At 36.4% G+C, this 19393-nt stretch overlaps 1 protein-coding gene across 2 annotated transcripts in view; it reads right to left on the reverse strand.

The window, feature by feature from the left end:
• Window positions 1-366: 366 nt before the first annotated feature.
• The window catches only part of TENT2 (terminal nucleotidyltransferase 2), a 50274-nt gene continuing 31247 nt past the window's right edge, over window positions 367-19393 (reverse strand). For both annotated transcript variants that reach the window (XM_015653552.3, XM_033520347.1), the window contains 4 exons: window positions 19213-19349; window positions 11311-11402; window positions 5963-6042; window positions 367-4079 (listed from right to left, as the gene is read on the reverse strand). In XM_015653552.3, coding sequence (XP_015509038.1) covers window positions 4005-4079; window positions 5963-6042; window positions 11311-11402; window positions 19213-19349 — 384 coding nt within the window. In that variant the 3' untranslated portion in view covers window positions 367-4004. The remainder of the gene's footprint in view (window positions 4080-5962; window positions 6043-11310; window positions 11403-19212; window positions 19350-19393) is intronic.

The following is a 19393-nucleotide window of genomic DNA, read 5'->3' on the forward strand; positions in this document are numbered from 1 at the left end:
ATAATGACTTTATTTAAAAAAATATTTTTAGAAGAGGAGGAAAAGCACCAAGCCCCAGATTCTAAGTAAAGAACTTCCAAGATACCTCAAGTATAAACAACTGTATGCACAGTATAGCTGCAATGCCCCCAGCTTTTTTTTTTCATTGTTCTTCAAATAAATAGATGGTTATAAATCAATTAGCAAACTCTTCCTTAAGAGAGTTGTAAGTATAGAAACACGCATGCATATACTTCTGAACTACAAACTACCTCTGCACGCTAAATTAAAATTCTCCAGCCATTTCAAAATACTATGTACAGGTAAAACCTTTCTGTTCTCTTGACCCACACAGTGACATACACAATTTACAATGTGACAATGTAATTTTTTTTGAAAAGTGTATTTGAAACAGATATTAAACGAAATTAAACTCTATATTTCATCATGAACATAGTGTACACAACAAAATGTAAAGAATATTCTTTCTCAATTTTCATGTGGAAGAGCATTACAAGTTTTCTAGAAATGCTTATAGATGAAACATACATACATTGTTTTGATTCATTGATACATACAAGTTTTTGATTCAGTCTTCAGCACAGCAAGAGAAAGGCAAGTAACAGAAACCCTTCAACTTATTTCTATCTGTACTTCTCACCAGTGAATTTGACCTGTAAATGGACCAAAATCGCACATTCTTTCATGCTCTTCAGACAAGCATCATAGTCAGTAAAATCAAGGGAAATATTTATATCTGAATACACAAGGATTACAGAGAACAAGGCAAAAAAAAAGTAAACCACAAAATACAGGACAACCCATAGCACATTCAGTACAATAAATCAAGAGTGACATTTGCTGATGGACTTAAATTTAACATCAAATATTCTGTGAATTGAGTCCAGTAACCCAAGTTCAAGTAAAACACTAGTTCCAAATAAGTGTATGGGACTCACAAATATATTTTATTCACAAATGCTAACTTCCACTTTCATACAAATCATCTTATATTTTTATATGAATCATCCTTTTATTATCACCCTGCAATGTGAGTCTTTAAATTGATTTATATTTTCTTTGTGAGGGATTTTTAAAAAGTAACATCTTATACTGTCCACACACCTAAAAGTACTGAGAGTTCATTTACACATTCACATTTCAGGACAAGTGAGAGCAAGAGCTAGAAGAGAAACTTTAAGTTTCACAGTGTATAGCCTATGTTAGTTCTGCATTACTGTCACCATATGTGAAGCTCTTGTCAACGTTTGGTCCTACTGTGCACCTCTGAACCTGTTAATTTAGTCCTGAAGGACTGAAGAGAATTCTTAAAATCCTACAGAACACACTAGTGGTGTCTGACACGTGAGGTAAGAAAAGACAAGAAAACCCAATGCCAAAAAGAGCAGTCAAGAATAATAATTTGAAAAAAAAAAAGAAAAAAAAAGTGCTGAATTAAAGCAGTTGTATTTCAAGGCAATAATAAATCCCAGAGAAGACAACATCTTGCACATGCACTGAAACCTCAGTCAGTTGTGAAAATTACTTTTTACCAAAGAGCTCTCAGAAAAAAAATATTCCTGCTGGGATGTATTCCAAGGGATAAGTAGGTAAAAGTTTTTATTTTGAAGCTGAGGAAAAGTGAAAACTTAACTTTACTACTAAATTTATAATAGCCATTAGTCATTTTTCACTCTGGATACCTGCCCAGAGAAGATGAAAACCCAGGTCATTAAACCTCTAACAACTTCAGACTATACAGAACTGAATCCAAAGTTAAAATCCAGCTCCTACCCACTATCCCCAAGACGTTTATTTTGTGTTATTATATCTGAAGTTTTCTGACAAAGTTGCAGCCCGCTATTTAACAAATATTCTATCAACAGGCTTGTTCCAAAAAATTTGGGAAAAACTTCCATCCAGAACTTCTGGTTATTTCATGGCATATCAGAAGGACATAAACTTAAGAAAAACATACAAAAGGATTCTTTTGAAAGATACAGTCCACTGTGGTTACAGACCTTAACTAGTATTAAAAATACCACTGAACTCGTAGGGCAATTTTAACAGAGTAGCTCAGAGATGCCACAATTTTTTAAACTAACCTTTTAAAAAGAGTTAGTAAGAAGTGGTTTCAAACATGAAGCATTAATTTAACGTGTAAGAAATGTTGACACAATTAAGTGATGCAATAGAAACTCATAAGAAAGTTTTATGCATTATATAAAGTTTTGTTTCTCACATTCAGCTCTCTTAAAATATATTTTTACCGACTTTAAACATTTATGTCCCTTCTTATTTATCCTAAGTCAGGAAAGTTTTCAATTTTCTAGACAAAGATATAGCCACTATATTTTTTAAGAAGATACAGCCAACACTCCCTTTCCCCAGAATCTACATAGAGCTTGTAGAGCATCTTTGAATCCAGACATTATCCTGTCCTAAAATCTTGTGCTTCAATTTTACATAAAGTGAATCAAAGTGAATGTTTCACTGACACCCAAGTCTACCATCCTCCTATACAGAAAGAGCAATGAGGGTGAACATATGCAAGAAGGAAGAACATTTCAGTGGACTGCTAGAGTCATATTAAAACTGAAAGACAGTTTAAATTGCAGAAGAAAAGTCAATCACAGAAACAAGGCATAATTCTACATAGACTAGACTGTGATGAAGTGTGTACGAAGTAATCCCACATCAGGCATATAGTTTACAGTACTCAGAATTTCTAAATAAACTAGAACTTAAAAGTTTTCACAAGAAGACATAATGCTTGTTATTTTACAATTATAAGGGTTTTCACACTCTTGTTAGAGAATGTAATGAACCAAACTTTTGCCTATTCACAGATATACTGCAGAATAGCCATGACAGATCTTGATGAATTGCAACACAGGTCATACCTCATGGAGCATTTTCTATTCTACTTAATTATAGCAAATATTTTAAATACTCAGTATAAAACAACATAAATTGGAAAAATAACCCGTATCTTCCATATATAAACTTTATTACACTGGACACCATATAAAGTACTAAACTTAAAAAATGGAAGTACGAATTTGATATCAGTGGTAAAATACAGTCTTTAAAATTAATTGGTCTTCAATAACAAATATATGAGACACACAGACTGTGCTATAGGAGGTCTAAGAGAAGGTTTGCAGTTTTTTGGGAAGAGCTGTAATTTTCAATATTACATATTTAGATTCAATTTACAGTGGCTGACCAATTCACTAACATTTACACAGAACCAAACGAGAAGCCCAGCTTATTTTAGCACTGATTTGATTTTGATTGGTCTTCTTATCCAAAAGACACATCACTACTACTTCAAATATGTAAAAGGAAGCACTAAAAATTTTCCTTCCTACTCTGTTTGAATGTGAAGAGTTTATGCGCATTGAATTGAGCTTTTTTACTTCAACTTCTTCACAGTACAACTGTTGCTTGAAAATTCCAGTTTAGATTATAGTTCTTGATATTCACAATACAAACAACCATAATCTACCTTAATTCTCATAAACAGTTGCTTTTTATTCCAAGTAAAAGTGAAATAAAACTGGAAAGTGCTAAATTGAGCAGAAGTAAAACACAGACTCTCTCTTCATCAAGAAGTTGGTAGTGCACTGTGCCTTAAGGATGTAGTCAGATTTGCACATGGTTCAACCTTGAATGTCTATCTTTCATGGCTAAATTTGTCTGAATTAATGGTTACACAGATCACACAAGAAACAAGTCAGTATATCCCCGTACTTTCCTTAAAATAGATGTATTCCTCTTGTTTGCTGTGAGTTTCTCCTAGAAGTCAACAATGCAAGCATTTTCAGAAAGTATATATTTGAATGAACAGCTGTATTAACAAACACTGATAATAAAATATGCCACATCCTTATAAACATTTCCTTAACAAAAGTTTACAGAGAAAAACAGGTCGTAAAAACCATGGGGTAGGTGCCTCCTGATTTTGACACTGTTCTTTATTTCAGCAGGATCCAAAAAAAATGGAAAATGAAAGAAGCTAGTTATCTTTTCTGTTTGGCTGCTTTTAAAGGTAATATACAGTTCAGGTCTTTCTTGTCTTGTAATAACCGCCAAGCCTGAGGGGAAAAACCACAAGATTTTTTTAAAAAAGACAATATAATCTTTGCCATTAAAACTTAAATAGCATTATAAGCAATAAACATCACAGTTCCACAAAATTAAGGTTGATTTTTTTCACCTTCTTGAAAAATATGTTTCTGGGTTGAGGGTTTTTTTTGGTTCATTTGTTTTTGGGATTTTTTAAGGGAAGCAAAATCCAAAAAGTACACAAAATGCAATGAACTAATGAAGAAAGTAAAGCCTTTCAAGAACAGATTGAATTTTTTGAGACGGATATGTTAACAATATTTAAGCATTACATTGGTACTCTAACTGAAAAATAATTGTCTCTATTCACACATGTCCAAGTGCCGAGTGAATGATGTTATGCACTGTCATTTCTGGAACTTAACTGTGTCTCTACAATAGCTTATATCAACTTTCTCCGATGTTGTAGTGTGAGTTTCAGGACATCTGTTATGCCATGAGCCTGCAAAAAACTTCAGTGTCCCTCCTGTGTTTATACAGAAGTCATTTACTCTCCAATGTATAATGAAAACCACATGAAGAACAATTCTCTCAAAGACATAACAGATTGCTTAAGCTTATATTAAAAAATAGTGCAGGATATTAAAAAGTTCTTGCACTTTTAGAGCTACTGTCATTTTTAAGGTATCTGGTAAAAAGGACATTTTTTCAGGGCTGTATCACTCTAGTACATTGCTTTCAGACAGCTAGGATCAAACATCTGCTTTTACATTTTTCAGAAAACCAGAGGTTTGAAACAAACTCTGTTAACTGAAAACTCTGAAAAGAGAAGTTCACTCTGATTTCACAGTACCATGAGAACCCAAACCACTTCATAAACATAGCTCTAGCAGATTCATAAAATTAACTATTTTATGTACAAGTATGTGAACAATTCAGTATTTTGTATGCTAACATGGTTAAAAAAAAGAAAAACTAATGAACATTTCTGAACAGAATTACAAATAAAATGTTATCCTTTTCTGACTAAGGTGTCTCTTACAGCATTTGCTCTATTACAAGTATTTGGCATTGAAATACTTTTTGCTGGAGAAGCCTTCAAGTTACTTGAAGACCTGAATAACTGGACTAAACATGAGCCTCCAAGAACAGCTTAATAGGGAAGTCTTAACTGGTTAAACCTGGAAGCCAGTTCTATGCACTAATCCCTAGTCATGACTACATAAAAAATAGTCAGAGATCTCAGAAAACTAGAATTTGAGTTGCAATTCCAATGCAATACCTATGATAGGAGACAAGCATAAAAGAGAGCTGGTAGCAAAAATTTTCAGAAAAAAGATGTTTAACCAAGGTCTAAATTTTTCCTTATTTCAGTGTCCTTCTCTCCCCTGACTGGGACAGTGAAAGTTCCTGTTTGAACTACTCATGTTCTAAAATTATGAATGTGGTCTTCCTAAAGAAAAGTACCCATCTAAGTAAGCTACAAAAAAATCAGAAAACCCCCATTATTTTAGTGGTGATATTTATAAAAAAAAAAGGAATAGTAAGAAGTATAAAATATTATCTATTACCAGTCAGACTCATGTATTAATAAATAATGAATGAAAACAAAATGATAATTTTAAAGTTATTAACCATTGTTAGAGTTTTACACACCCAAGTAAATCTAAGAGAAAAGATTTTTACTATTTGAGTATCCATTTCAGTGTAAACCTGAAGTTTAATGGCAGACATTAATGAATAATTTTAAGAAATTATCTTTTCACATTTTTTAAAAAAACATGTTTTTATTACTTATGATACAAAGTATAAAACATCAGAAATGGGCAGGTTTAATGACTAGCATTTAAGATAGTATAACTATAATGAAAAACAAAGTGACCAGAAAAATTACATGAGGTGAACTTTTTACCTGTGCAAATTCATCTCTGATCATATCAAACTTCTGTTTCTCATGTACAGCTCTAGCAGTATTTGTCCCATCAAACGGCTCTGAAAGATCAAAAAACACCATGAAAACTGTTAAAAAAATCTAAAGTTTGGTTGTCTCTACTAACTAAACATATAATTGCTTCCCAGAAGTGTTTTAAATAGTCAATTCCTCTTTTGTTCTCAGGCTTTACTTCTACATAACATTTATCAAAAAAAAAAAACCAAACCAAAACTAAACTAAACCAACCAACAAAACAAAACCCCCACAAGAACAAGAAAACACCCATACAAAACAAACAAAATAAAAAAAAAAAAATAAAAAAAAAAATAAAAGGAATAAAAGCCCCAAATGCTGAATTCTCTAAATGCCCTGAATGGACAACATCATCAGGGAGTTTGTAGATAACACGAAGCTCAGCAGTTCAGTTGACACTATAGGACAGGATGCCATCCAGAGACACATAGACGAACTTGTGCAGTGGGTCCATGAGGATCTCATGAAAGTTCAACAAGTGCAAGATGCTACACTGAGGTCAGGGCAACCCCAGACATGAGTATAGTCTGTAAGAAGTCACATAGAACAGCCCTGCCCAGAGGGGTTTGGGGGTGCTGCTGGGTGAGAGACTGGACATGACCCAGCCATGGGCACTCCCAGCCCAGAAAGCCAAACGTGTCCTGGGCTGCATCCAGAGCAGCGTGGGCAGCAGGGCCAGGGAGGGGATTCTGCCCCTCTGCTCTGCTCTGCTGAGACCCCACCTGCAGGGCTGTATCAGCTCTGGGGACCCTGCACAGGAAGGACATGGACCTGCTGGAGGGAGTCCAGAGGAGGCCACAAAGATGGTCAGAGGGATGGAGCACCTCTCCTAAGAGGACAGACTGAGAGAGCTGGGGTTGTTCAATCTGGAGAGTAGGCTCTGGTAGAGATCTCATAGCACCTTCCAGTATATAAAAGGGGTCTACAAGAGAGCTGGAGAGGTACTTTTCACAAGAGTGTGTAGTGATCCAGGTGGAATGGCTTTAAACCAAAAAGGGCAAGCTTAAGATTAGATATTAGGAAGAAATTTTTCCTGTGAAGGTGGTGAGGCATTGGAAGATGTTGCTTAGAGAAGCTGTAGATGCCTCATCCTTGGAAGTGCTCAAGGCCTGAGTGGATGTGGCTCTGAGAAAAGTGGTCTAGTGAAAGATGTTCCTGTCAGTGGCAGAGGAGTTGGAAAGAGATACTTAAAGTCCCTTCCAACCTAAACTATTTTGTGATTCAATGAATGCTCTAATGATATGTAATTCAAAATAAACTCAGGTTATTATTATCTATTGAAGCATAACTATGATTGTGCTGAATTTATGCAGTAGTAATTACCTTCTACAGCTCAACAGTCTGTGATAACATATCAGACTATGATTTCCCATATTAAAATATTTTGAAATTTATTACACATGAGACCCTTGGAACTATTCACTTCAGGTTCATCTAATTCAACAGTTTCTCGGTGAAATACTGAGAATATAGCAAAATATTTACTATAACTTTTTATCTAAGACATACCAACTATTGTAAAATATATTTTATCACTTCATACCTATTCTGCAATATTTGTTCAGAAGTTATCTATCTGGGGGTTCTACTTCCTAACTGACTACAAATTATTGTGATGTTTCCCCCCCCTCTTTTTTTTTTATCCTAACTTAATTAATGGTTTGTAACTTTTTTAATTGCTAGACTAAAAAAAGTACTTCTTGGTACTGATAAGGTTGCCAACATTAAAGCAATTGATACTAAAATCTTATGATGCAGGGACTACGCATTACAGGGACTATGCTTTACAGTATGCTACAAAACAAATCTTACCATCTTTTCTTCCTTAGAAGAGAACTTCTTAAATAACATTGTATATTTCACACTAGTAGAATGTATGCAAGTCCTCAAGGACCACAGAATAACAGAAGTATTTGTTAGATCACGTACATTTTTTTGTAATTTTGGTTATGAATTACTTTTATTCAGATAGTGATGCATAGTAAAATAAAGCATTACAGAGACACCAGAAAATCTTGTGCCTTTATGGAGACTAGAATTTCAAATTTGGTACATACTCCATGGATTTAGGTTTTTATTTCTGCTAGCTTTTTAAATTCACCAAGAAATTTTTTCATGCAATAAATGTTGTATTTAGTGGTTTTCTGAAAGGATTCTTTTCAAACTACTTTGTTTTCAGTGGATAGTTACAGGCAGATTTATTTTATTTTAGAATGCATCATGCTTCTAGTTTAGAACAAAAACTGGCAACCAAATAAAACATACACAGTACTGTAATGTCAGTCCCATTATTTGAGAGCATGATCTAGTATAATCAAGAATTCCACGTCTCTTACTGTGTCAACAAATACAGTATTTCATTTGTGTACCATAAGTGTGATGGTAACTGTTTTTTTAATGCTAGGACCTTGATGTTGAACCAGGTTATATCTGTATTTTACAGCAACAAGAGCTGAACTGTACAATCTTTTGAAACCATCAGTAGAAAAAAGGCACTCCAGTCATGAAAGCTAACTCACATCTTCCCTTTAATCTTCCTGCATATTTACTGTCAAAAGAGAAACTGGTTCTTTGAAGCACAGCAAGAATAATTTTACAATCAGCTACTCTTTACACCTCTACACTTTCTAACCATCAAGACAGTAAGAGTTTATTGTAAGTTATTTTGTTCACACAGAGAGATGAGACTGTTAAAAGAAAAAAGTAACATAGATTTAACACTGATGCTTGAGGGAAAGGCTAAAGGGAATAATTTTTCCAAATAAAACTACAAGATATCACGTAACTTCAGAACTGTTGCTGACCAAGCCCTGAGGAATTATTTTTTACATTATTTTTAGCATGTGGTTCTGGAAGACTTGAAACTACAAATATGGATCAGGTGCACGTAGATGGCTTCTGATTTGATTTCCCTAAATGATTATCAACGTAATTACCTCATAAAATGCCACATTTCTAGCTTTTCCTTTTTCAATAAGACAGTATTGGATATTACTAGATACAGACAAGATGTGCAACTGGACAACTGGATGACAACTGGAACTAGACTAGCCACTAGTCATTTACAGCTTCTGACAAGGATTGTTCAAAATATTATCTAAAAGCAGGGTTCTCTGTATCTTTGTATGCTCATCATGGTAAAAGCCTATCATATTTTAAAGTGTCTGGAAAGAGCATCTCTACTGTATTTGTTTTTCTAACAGCAGAAATACATGCGAGAATCAGCCTTAAGGCCCATAACATTTAAAACAGAACACAGTTTTTCTTTAGCTAATCTAAATACAGTACTACATGCAGAATTGTGGAAACTTGCAGGCACAGACTTGTGTAATCTATCAACAAATACATTTTAGATATTTAAAAATATATGCAATAGTGCCAATTACTGAAATTTTATTCTGTGAACAGGAAAATTTGGCAAAGACTTGGAAAACAGAATATATTGGCATGTTTAGCTAACTTTTGAAGTTTTCTCAAGTACACAGAAATTTATGTATTTTATTAACCTTGTTCAGCTTAACAGCTGTTATAAACATGAAGTCTACTTTGAGTGAAAGTAGGAGATTCTACTTTTCCCTCCCAAATTAGAAGTAAAAACTTGGTATGTAAGGCTAAACCCAATAAGTCTTGAACCAAGGAAGGAATCAGATATGCTACCTATAGGTAATTTTGCCTTTTTTTTAGTTCAAACAAAATCGCTTTAAGGAAAAGTTGTGCGTAATCAAGACCATTAAATGCAAAATCTAGCGTGTCTATTTTATATGTTGATGTTTATTCTATTTTCCAGTCTGGCAGAAAGATAACCTAATTATTCAAGCACTTTGTGATGTTACAAAATACTTGAGAACTTGAAACACACAGCCTCCTGCAGCACAGTGGATCAGCATCATGTGACAGCAGCAAACATAGCTGCCCAGCATTCCCACCTCCCACATTCAGACCAGAGCCTTGGCAATGCCTCACTACGCTATTCTGAATCATTTCAGCTGTGCAGATACTCTAATTCTCACATTTCTCAACTCTAAGACTACAGAGTCCAGTGCAACCATATTTCAGTGTGTTCTTCTTCCATAACTTTTGATTTTTCCCCAAAAGGTCAAATAAAGACCAGGAATCCCATCATGTGGCTTTACATTGACATTCATATAACTATGGCCAAGTTGGTGGGCTCTGGACAACAGAATAACCAAGCTCACCAGCAGGTGAAATTGACTGAAGGTGATTCTCTGCATAGAGCAGCACAAATGCAGAGAAGTACATACATATGCCAACCCTAATTCTCATCAATCTTGAAGAATGTCTGTCCAGCCACAGGACTTCCGCCTTATTTTCCTCCTCCCCCAGCAAAATCTTCTCAGTATCTAACAACTTTCCCCATACCATTTGTCTCCTGTTTAAGTTATGTTCCTATTTCATTCTGAGACTTCAACCCTTGATATATTTATCCTAATAATCTCCACTGATTTGTATCCAGGGCCCACGCCACCTCTCCTTTATGACAACTGTTTCCAGTTACACAGCAATTCTCAGTTCCTTTCTTACTTTTCATTCTCCTTACATCTCAATCTTACTCTTGGTCTATCAACTTATTCTTCCTTAGTGCAGGCTTCATCTCCTATGTATGCTTACCTGCTCATCTTCTCCATATACATTCCCCATGGCAGCTGAAAGGTGTCACTAGCATCTGAATCAGGTTGCCTGTATAGTATCCTGCTCATTTCTGTACTGAGACAGCTGAGACCTGCAACCCCAACAGGTAGCCTGGGTTTACCCTCCACTTCTGGATGGCATCATGTAGTCTCTGTACAAAGTCTACGTTCACTAGCCAAAAATACTACCTACAAGGGCATCAACATACACATAACCTGGTCACTGCAATGCCAGAGCATTTCTAGAACAAAGACAATTCTTCAGGAATAATCCGAGTATGTGCCTAATGTGTTTTTTCAGAAGTTCAAACTTAGCAAAACTGGCAACTAGTCTTGTTAAACAGAAAAACACACACTACTAAAGGCCATTCCTTATCAAAGTCTTAAGCCCTGTTCCAAAAGTAACAGGGCGATGAGTGCTCTTGAAGAAAAGGTCAGGAGTACTATTTTTAAACACTTTAGAACTTAAAGCTTCCTTCTCAAATGTTTTTGACAGGACTGTTTACAAGCCATTTACACTGGTTAAACTTCTTTCTCTACTAATGCAATGTATTTCTCAAAACACAACCAAGGTAAAATCTAATTGATAGATTTATGTATTTAATGTCTTAAAGTAAAAAATTAAAATGCAGCTACATATTTTACCTTCTACACAAATAAATTTGTTTCTCCATTCAATACCATCAGGTCTTGCAATAGCCTTGGCCTCACGAACTGAAATCATTTGATGGCTCCAGCTAAAGAAAAGGAAAAAAAATTGCAGAAAATTTTAACTCTTAGTTCTAAATTCAAAGTATCAGTTTACATTAGAAAATTGTCAGATTGCAATGTCATAAACCTGGATAACACAGTATTTTATAATAATGAGTAATACAGTTTAACATCATGAGTAGGAAACAAGGAAATTTTTCTACTAATCAAGTTGAAGTACAAAAAGCATCTCCAAATCAGAGCATCACAGGTATCCATGAGTAACATATATTCACAATGGAATTCTTTCAACTAATAATGTCAAACTAAATTTGCACTGTCACCTACATTTCTATGTTCAAAATAAATTACAGAATCAAATCATTCAGAATTTTCTGTAGGAAGAAAATAAATGCAGGGAATAAACACAGACAGGTTACATACTGCATTCCATAAACAATACTCAATAGCATAAAGATATGTAGAAAAAATTTGCTCATAGGCCTTCCTTGTGCAAGGAACCTATTACTAGAAAGTTTCAACACTTTATATATGCTGAATTTTAGATCTGCAAGTACAACAACTCTCTACCACTTCCTGCAGGCAGCATTACAACAGCAAAACAGGGAAATTACCACACTTATACAGGAACAGCACATAGATTATAGGGCAGTCTTTATGATGTGCCACCATCTTCACGATGCTTGGCACAACAGTATGCCAAACATAATGGAAGCAAAAAAAAAACACTTCCAGATTTATATTCTTATCTACCCAGCCACTTCTCAGCTACTCTTAACTAAAGAGAGCAGCTCATCCTGCATGCCATCATGTGCCAAATCCAAGACAGGGGACTGGGCCCCAGCAGGGGTTTATGAAAGGCAGATCCTGACTGACCAACCTGATCTCCTTCTGTGACAACATGGATATGGGAAGGGCTGTGGATGTAGTCTACATGGACTTTAGTGAAGCCAGTGACACCATTTCCTACAGCATTATCCTGGAGAAACTGGCAGCTGATGGCTTGGGCAGATACACTGTTCTCTGGGTAAAAAACTGCCTGGATGTCTGGGCCCAGAGTGAAGTTTCATCCAGCTGGTGTTCAGTCACCAGTGCTGTTCCCCACAGCTCAGTACTGGGGCCAGTTCTGTTTAATATCTTTATCAGTGATCTGAATGAGGAGATCAGGTGCATCCTCAGTCAGTTTGCAGGTGACACCAAGCTGTGTGTGTTATTGATCTGCTGGTGGGCAGGAGGGCTTTGCAGAGGAATCTGGGCAGGCTGGATCATGGGCTGAGGCCAATGGTGTGAGGTTCAACAAGGCCCAGTGCTGGGTCCTGCCCTTGGGTCACAACAACCCCAGGCAGCTCCACAGGCTGGGGCAGAGTGGCTGGAAAGGACCTGGGGGTGCTGGTGGCAGCAGCTGAACATGAGCCAGGCTGTGCCCAGGTGGCCAAGAAGGCCAATGGCATCCTGGCCTGGCTCAGCAATAGTGTGGCCAGCAGGAGCAGGGCAGGGATTGTCCCCCTGTCCTGGGCAGTGGTGGGGCCACACCTCGAGTGCTGTGCTCAGGTTTTGCCCCATTATTACAAGAAACACACTGAGGTCCTGAGGTTTCTCCAGAGAAGGCCAATGGAGCTGGGGAAGAGTCTAGAAAACAGGCCCTTATGAGGAGCAGCTGATGGAAATGGGTTTTTTTTTTTTTGAGAAATGAAAGCTCAAGGAGGACTTCATCCCCCGCTACAACTACAATAAGGTTGTAGCCAGGTGGGAGCCAATCTCTTTTGCCATGTGTCAAGGAAAAGAAGAAATGGCCTTAAATTGCACTAGGAAAGGTTCAGATCAGATATTAGAAAATGATTTTTCAGTGAAAGAGTAAACAGGCATTGGAGTAAGTTGCACAGGGAAGTGATGGAATCACTATCTCTGGAAAAGTCCAAGAGATGTCTGGATGTGGCACTTGGGAATATATTACAGGGGTGGTTACAGTGTGCTGCATTGGCAGTTGGATTAGATGATCGTAAAGGTCTCTTCTAATCTTGATGATTGTGTAAACCAAGGAGCTACCACACCAGTGAAACAGCTGGACCACCAATACATCACCATATGTCCTAACTAAATGGGTAGAAATAACTGGGAAATGTGTTGCCAGCTGTACCGGTCTTATACTGGTTTGTACACCTGACAGATGAGCTGGGCTGGGTACATGAACCACCTGCAGTAAATCTGCAGATATCAATAGTAAATTAAAATACTGTCTATAAGTCATCAGTTAAATATGAAAGAATTCAGTTCTGCCTAGACCACAGATCTGATGTCGTAACTCCATTAAGTCAATGATGGCAAGACAGCTAAAAATCCGTGACCGTAATTTTTCAGATTATCTTGAATACAACTCTTTAGTAAAGCCTCCTATGGAACTCTGTTGTTTGAAGAACTTTACTTCCTCAGGACACATCATTTAACTATATAAATAGGGCTTGTTTTTAAAAAATGCAGGACACAGCACATGAAAAGATATAGGATACCTCAGTTTCTATATTTAGCTTTCTTTGGATATATTCTTTAGAAAATTAGTAATGATGATGATCTTTTCTAGAATTCAATGTAAACTAAAGTCTCCATTCTAACCCTTCATCCTTCCTCTTCTTAATTCCCACAGTAGACTACTGCTGGGATAAACAGAGATAATGTGAAGCATCAAATACTTTTCTATCATGTCTTTTAATAATCAACCATCAACACAGGCTTAATTCAGATGAATTTCTGAAAAAACCCAAGTGCGTGCACACACACACAAAGACAAAAGATAAAACCCCTGTGCTTAGAGCTTCAAGCAAGCTTAAACTGTAGCTCAAGAACACTGATTGTGAGCAGAAGCTTACAGTTTACTTTTTTTAAGAGCTTATTTAAAAATCAGAGATCCAGGCCAGTGGGGGGAAAAAAAAGAAAAAAAGTCATGCAAACAAGTATTTGATCTGTATTTGGAAGATTACAGGCAGTATACACACACACACACACATATATATATATATAGAGAGAGAGAGAGAGAGAGGCAGTATATATATACTATACAGGCAGTACTGTTTCACTTGAAGCAGTAATTCTTTTTTTCCTAGGCTATACTTGATCCCTCAGCAAAAAAAACACAACAGTTTTATAATACACTCATTAAACAAAAAGCAAGAAAAAAGTGGCATTTCTTGCTGTTTAAAAAGACTTTTATTTAAATTTGAAATTTAAAAGCTTTTTATTTAAAATTGAAATTTGAATTTGAAAACAACTCTTTTATCTGACAGTCTTTGCAAAGTTGTCTTGGTACCAAGATCATACTGAATTAGAAATTAATTATGAATAGCAAACTATTTGTGTGTCAATTTTAGCCACTTTGGCTCGCATCTAATAATTTCATTGTTGCCAACATAAAGCAGATATTCTCCCTGCACACATTTTCAATCCATAAAGTTACCAATGCCATTTAAATAGCTATTTCAATTATCAGTTATTTCTGTTGTGACTGACTACATTAGGTATGTGATTTTCATGGCAAAGGCAAATATTTGAAAGAAGACTAGGCATTTTCAGGTGTGTGTATGACTACAGTACTAACAGAATAAAAGGCTTATCCTTTCCAGAGCATTCTTACACATTAAAGCCACCTGTATAAACACAATAAGATGGGTACAAGCTGCAAATATATTTAATTCAACACAGTATTAAAATGATCCCTTTATTACCTGACCAATTCTATAGTGAAAAGTATTGCAAGCATCTTCTCACTGAAATTTTATATTTTGTCATTAGAATGTAAATTAATCGTCCACCATATACAAATCAGTGAATGATCTTAAACAACTTCTACTTAGCCTGCAATGGAAAATTTAAGGGAAGTAATCACAATACTTTGCAATCCCCCGCAAGGGGAGCAGCACCTTGCTTTAAGGTCTCACTTTGTAAGGAGACAGCCAAGTGAAAACCTGCTGCCTTCACTCACAGTTGCAGAATTGAAATCAGACACCTCCTTCAGAGGGGCTGGTAAACATTCCAAATACTTGCTTTGGAGAGCATCTACAATTTTTTTCTTGATCGCATTCATTACTTAATCAGCAGACAATTTTAAACAGTTAAAGTTAAAATGAAGTCATAACCATAGCCAGCTGTATTGTAAGAAGCATTACACAGACTTGAACTCATTATGGTGAGATAATTAAACAACAAGGCAAAACAAGCTTTGCCATATATGGTGTGCTATTCTAATGCATGCTGCAATTTCCAAATCACATTTCTTTGGAGGCAGGGATGAAAGGGGTATAAAAATTACTTCTTATGGACACACTGAAAACCCTAGAGTAGGACTGTGGAAAAGGTTCTTTATAAATGCATGGCAATAAACAATTTTCTGAAACATCTTACAGCGTAAATAAATAAAACAGTTTAAAAGTATAAGGGAAAATAAACACAGCACAAGGACTTATGTATGACTGCACAGGATGCAAAGCTCCTGTATCTTCCTTTGCTACACTCTTTAAGCCCATCCTGTCCTACATCAAGTAAAATAAATCACAGATTTTAACTAAATGGCCTAATGACCATTGCTTGAAGATCTAGCGGCCTTTGCCAGAGTGAGGGAGAAGTTTAAAACAATATATCTCCATCTTCTCTTATCTTCCTCACCATTACATGTAAAAGAGATCAGTAGTTAAATATTCTAGGCAGGTGGCTTCAATGACTTATTCTGTTCAAAATTATGATCTTTGTACATGATCTGATCATTCTTGATTGCATGCTGTTCCTTTAGCAAAACAGTTCCTGTACATCAAATCTGGTAGTGCATCCTAATCCACAGATAAAAGGCTACAAAAATTACTTTTGCAAAAATTGAATTCACTCCCTGTAGCAATCTTTCCATCAAACATGTGACAGTCCAACAGGGAAAGTTCAGTGGTCCAGTACAGATCATATAATTATAGCCTCATTTAACAGTCATGGTGTCTGAAATACAATCTCAAAATTTTGGTGCATGAAGACACTAGGAAATGTTTCACAGCGAAAACAAACACTGAAGAAACTACTTACTACAGCAAAGAAAATATTCAACACACTCTAACACTACTTCTTACATGAAAGGCACAACTAAGAGTGCCCTCTGTTGCGTGTGTTTGCAAGTTGAACATGAGCCAGCAGTGCCCTGGCAGCCAGGGCGGCCACCCATGTCCTGTGGGGCATCAGGGACAGCATCATCTGGGCAAGGGAGGGGATTGTCCCGCTCTGCTCTGCTCTGGGGCAGCCTCACCTCGAGTGCTGGAGACAGCTCTGGGTGTCAGAGTGTAAGAGAGACATGAAGCTATTGGAGAGTGTCCTAAGCATGGCCACAATGATCACGAAGGACCTTGTGGGGAAGCCGTATGAGGAGCGGCTGTGGTCATTTGGTCTGCTCAGCCTGGAGAAAAGGAGACAGGGGAGACCCTATTGCAGTCTGCAACCTCCTCATGATGGGAAGAGGAGGGGTAGACACTGATCTGCTCATTCTCATGACAGTACTTAAGGCAACAGCATGAAGATGAGTCAGGGGAGGCTTAGTTTGGATATTAGGAAAATATTTTTCACCCAGAGGGTGGTTGGGCAGTGGAACAGGCTACCCAGCAAAGTGGTCGTAGCACCAGCCTGATAGAGTTCAAAAAGTGTATGGACAATGCTCTCAGGCATGTGGTGTGAATCCTAGGATGATCCCGTGCAGGGGCAAGAGCTGTATTCAATTATCCTGATGGTTCCCTTCCAACTGAGCACATTCTATGACTCTGTGATTCTATGTATTTAATTCTTACCCTCATTCTCATTTGTACTGTTGCTTCCATCAGCAACTTCAAAGCAAATATAACAGATCCTGTGGCTAGCGTGAGGCTACTTTTACTTTCACTAGCCGGCTATCATACACACAAAACCTTTTAAACACCTTATTCATATTTCTCCCTATGGTGCTCAAATTTGTCTTCTCCAGTCAATGAAACTATATGGAATTTTACTATCAATTCTATTACAGGATTTATAGTTGTCAATGATACACAGATACAGAGTACACTTGATTAAATCTAATTTCTGTAGCAGAAAGAGTTAAAAATAATATAGGCTGCTGCATTAAGTGCATCATTTCCTCAAATGACTTCTCAGCTATGTAGTAGCATTTTCAACACAGGAATTCTAATGGCTATTTTTACTGGTATTTTTTTCTTTTTTTTTAAAGACTATTACAAGTGAAATGTTTAAATACTTAACAAATACTGAACACTAGAAGAACACCAGACAGTTTTTTTATTCAGTTGTTTTTTGAAACATTTTCTTCCCTTGACATCAGCAACTATCCTGTCTTTAATATCTACTTTTTCAAGCTTTGTTTTACCCAGAAGCTCCTCTGTGTGTATATGAATAAATTGAGGTAGGATTTATAATCATCACAAAAACAGTATTTAGGGATTGCCATCAGCTCCAACACTAATATTGCGGAATTTCTGGTCTGCATACGTCTTAGCATATCCTGTCTAATAGCAGAGAAAAAGAGATCGTTCTGAGCCAGCCACCAACTTAGGCAGAAATCTGGTCTTGACTATATTCACAAGCACTCAAACCCAGGAAAGTCAAACTAGGTCTTTTTCCTGAGGACAAGATAATCTCTGCTACTTCACACAGGCAAACCATAAAATTCCTTAGTGGAAAAGATACTTACTTTCGTATGAAAGATTAACAGCTTGTACAGCAAAGTTTACAAAAAGATTCACATAGTATCCCACATAAATTAAGAACCTAAGTGTCTTCTCATTTGCCTACCTAGCAAACATCACCTTGTCAACTGAAAAGACCAGTACTCGGAAGAAACATTTAAGACAAAAGACTATCCTCCTATCTGCAGAGATCATTGAAAGAAAATCTCTTACATGAAAATCTCTCAGGAAGGCTTAAGCAGGCTCAAAATGCAGTTGGTTTATGCATTACTAAAGGCCATAAGGATTTAGCTTACATATTTCAGATGTACACCTCAGAAATGCTTTAATGACTTTATGGTCTTTCACTTCTTATTTTAAAGTAAATTATGAACACTTCCAAAATTATGAGTATCCAATTGCATGTTTTGTTCTCCTTCCAAGAAATGGAAATGGTGCACATACACAAGACAGCAATTTTATATGAACAAACATTTTTTCTAAGAAATTCAGAAATACATGAGTAATAATTTGACAAACCAGTTGTAACTTAAGGCTTTCTCAGATGCCCTCACAACTTTAGCTTCTCTTCCTATATAAGTAAGTCCAGATGCCAAAATTAAACTCAGATTCTAGCAAAACAATAACGTGACTGAAAAAAACTATATGTGGGAGAATTTTTCACTAGGTGAGGCCTATAGAGATGTATATTCTGGTCAAAGTAAGGAACCACCTGGCCAGTTATCTCCATTGACTCAAGACAATGTGACAAAAGTCAAGCACAACAATCTTACAGTCCAAATAATTCATATCCCAGTTGATACCTTAAATAACAGCTAAGAAGAGACCTTTTTCACACATGAATAAGGCAGTTATAGAACAGTGTAACTGTATGACAAATCCCAGTAATTTTTAAAGGACAAAGCTCTCTAACTTTTGGCAGACATTTCACAGGACAGAATGCCTAGCTAGGCAGAAGATATCAGACCATTTACTGGCATTCCTGTTGTAATTCAGCCTTTTTACTCATTTCCTCTCTCGCAGTTACCACTAATGCACTGCTGCTTTTCTTTCTTTCAAGGGTTATAAAGTGTTGCTATATTGAATAGAAGGAATCAAAGTTTCATATCTTCTAAACTACTAAAATGAGCTTATTACTTACTCAAATTCTGTGGCATAATATTTGAAGAAGCCTATTAGCAAATCTCCAAGGCTTGATCCATTTTTTGAGATGTAAGGAGGAATGGTACGTGGAGCTTGATGAACAAGATACAACTGCATAGTAGGATCAAAACATTCCTGTCAAAATAAAATCAGAGTGTATATATATATATACACACAGA

Source organism: Parus major, chromosome Z (assembly GCF_001522545.3).
Source record: "Parus major isolate Abel chromosome Z, Parus_major1.1, whole genome shotgun sequence".
NCBI classification, from domain to species: domain Eukaryota; kingdom Metazoa; phylum Chordata; class Aves; order Passeriformes; family Paridae; genus Parus; species Parus major.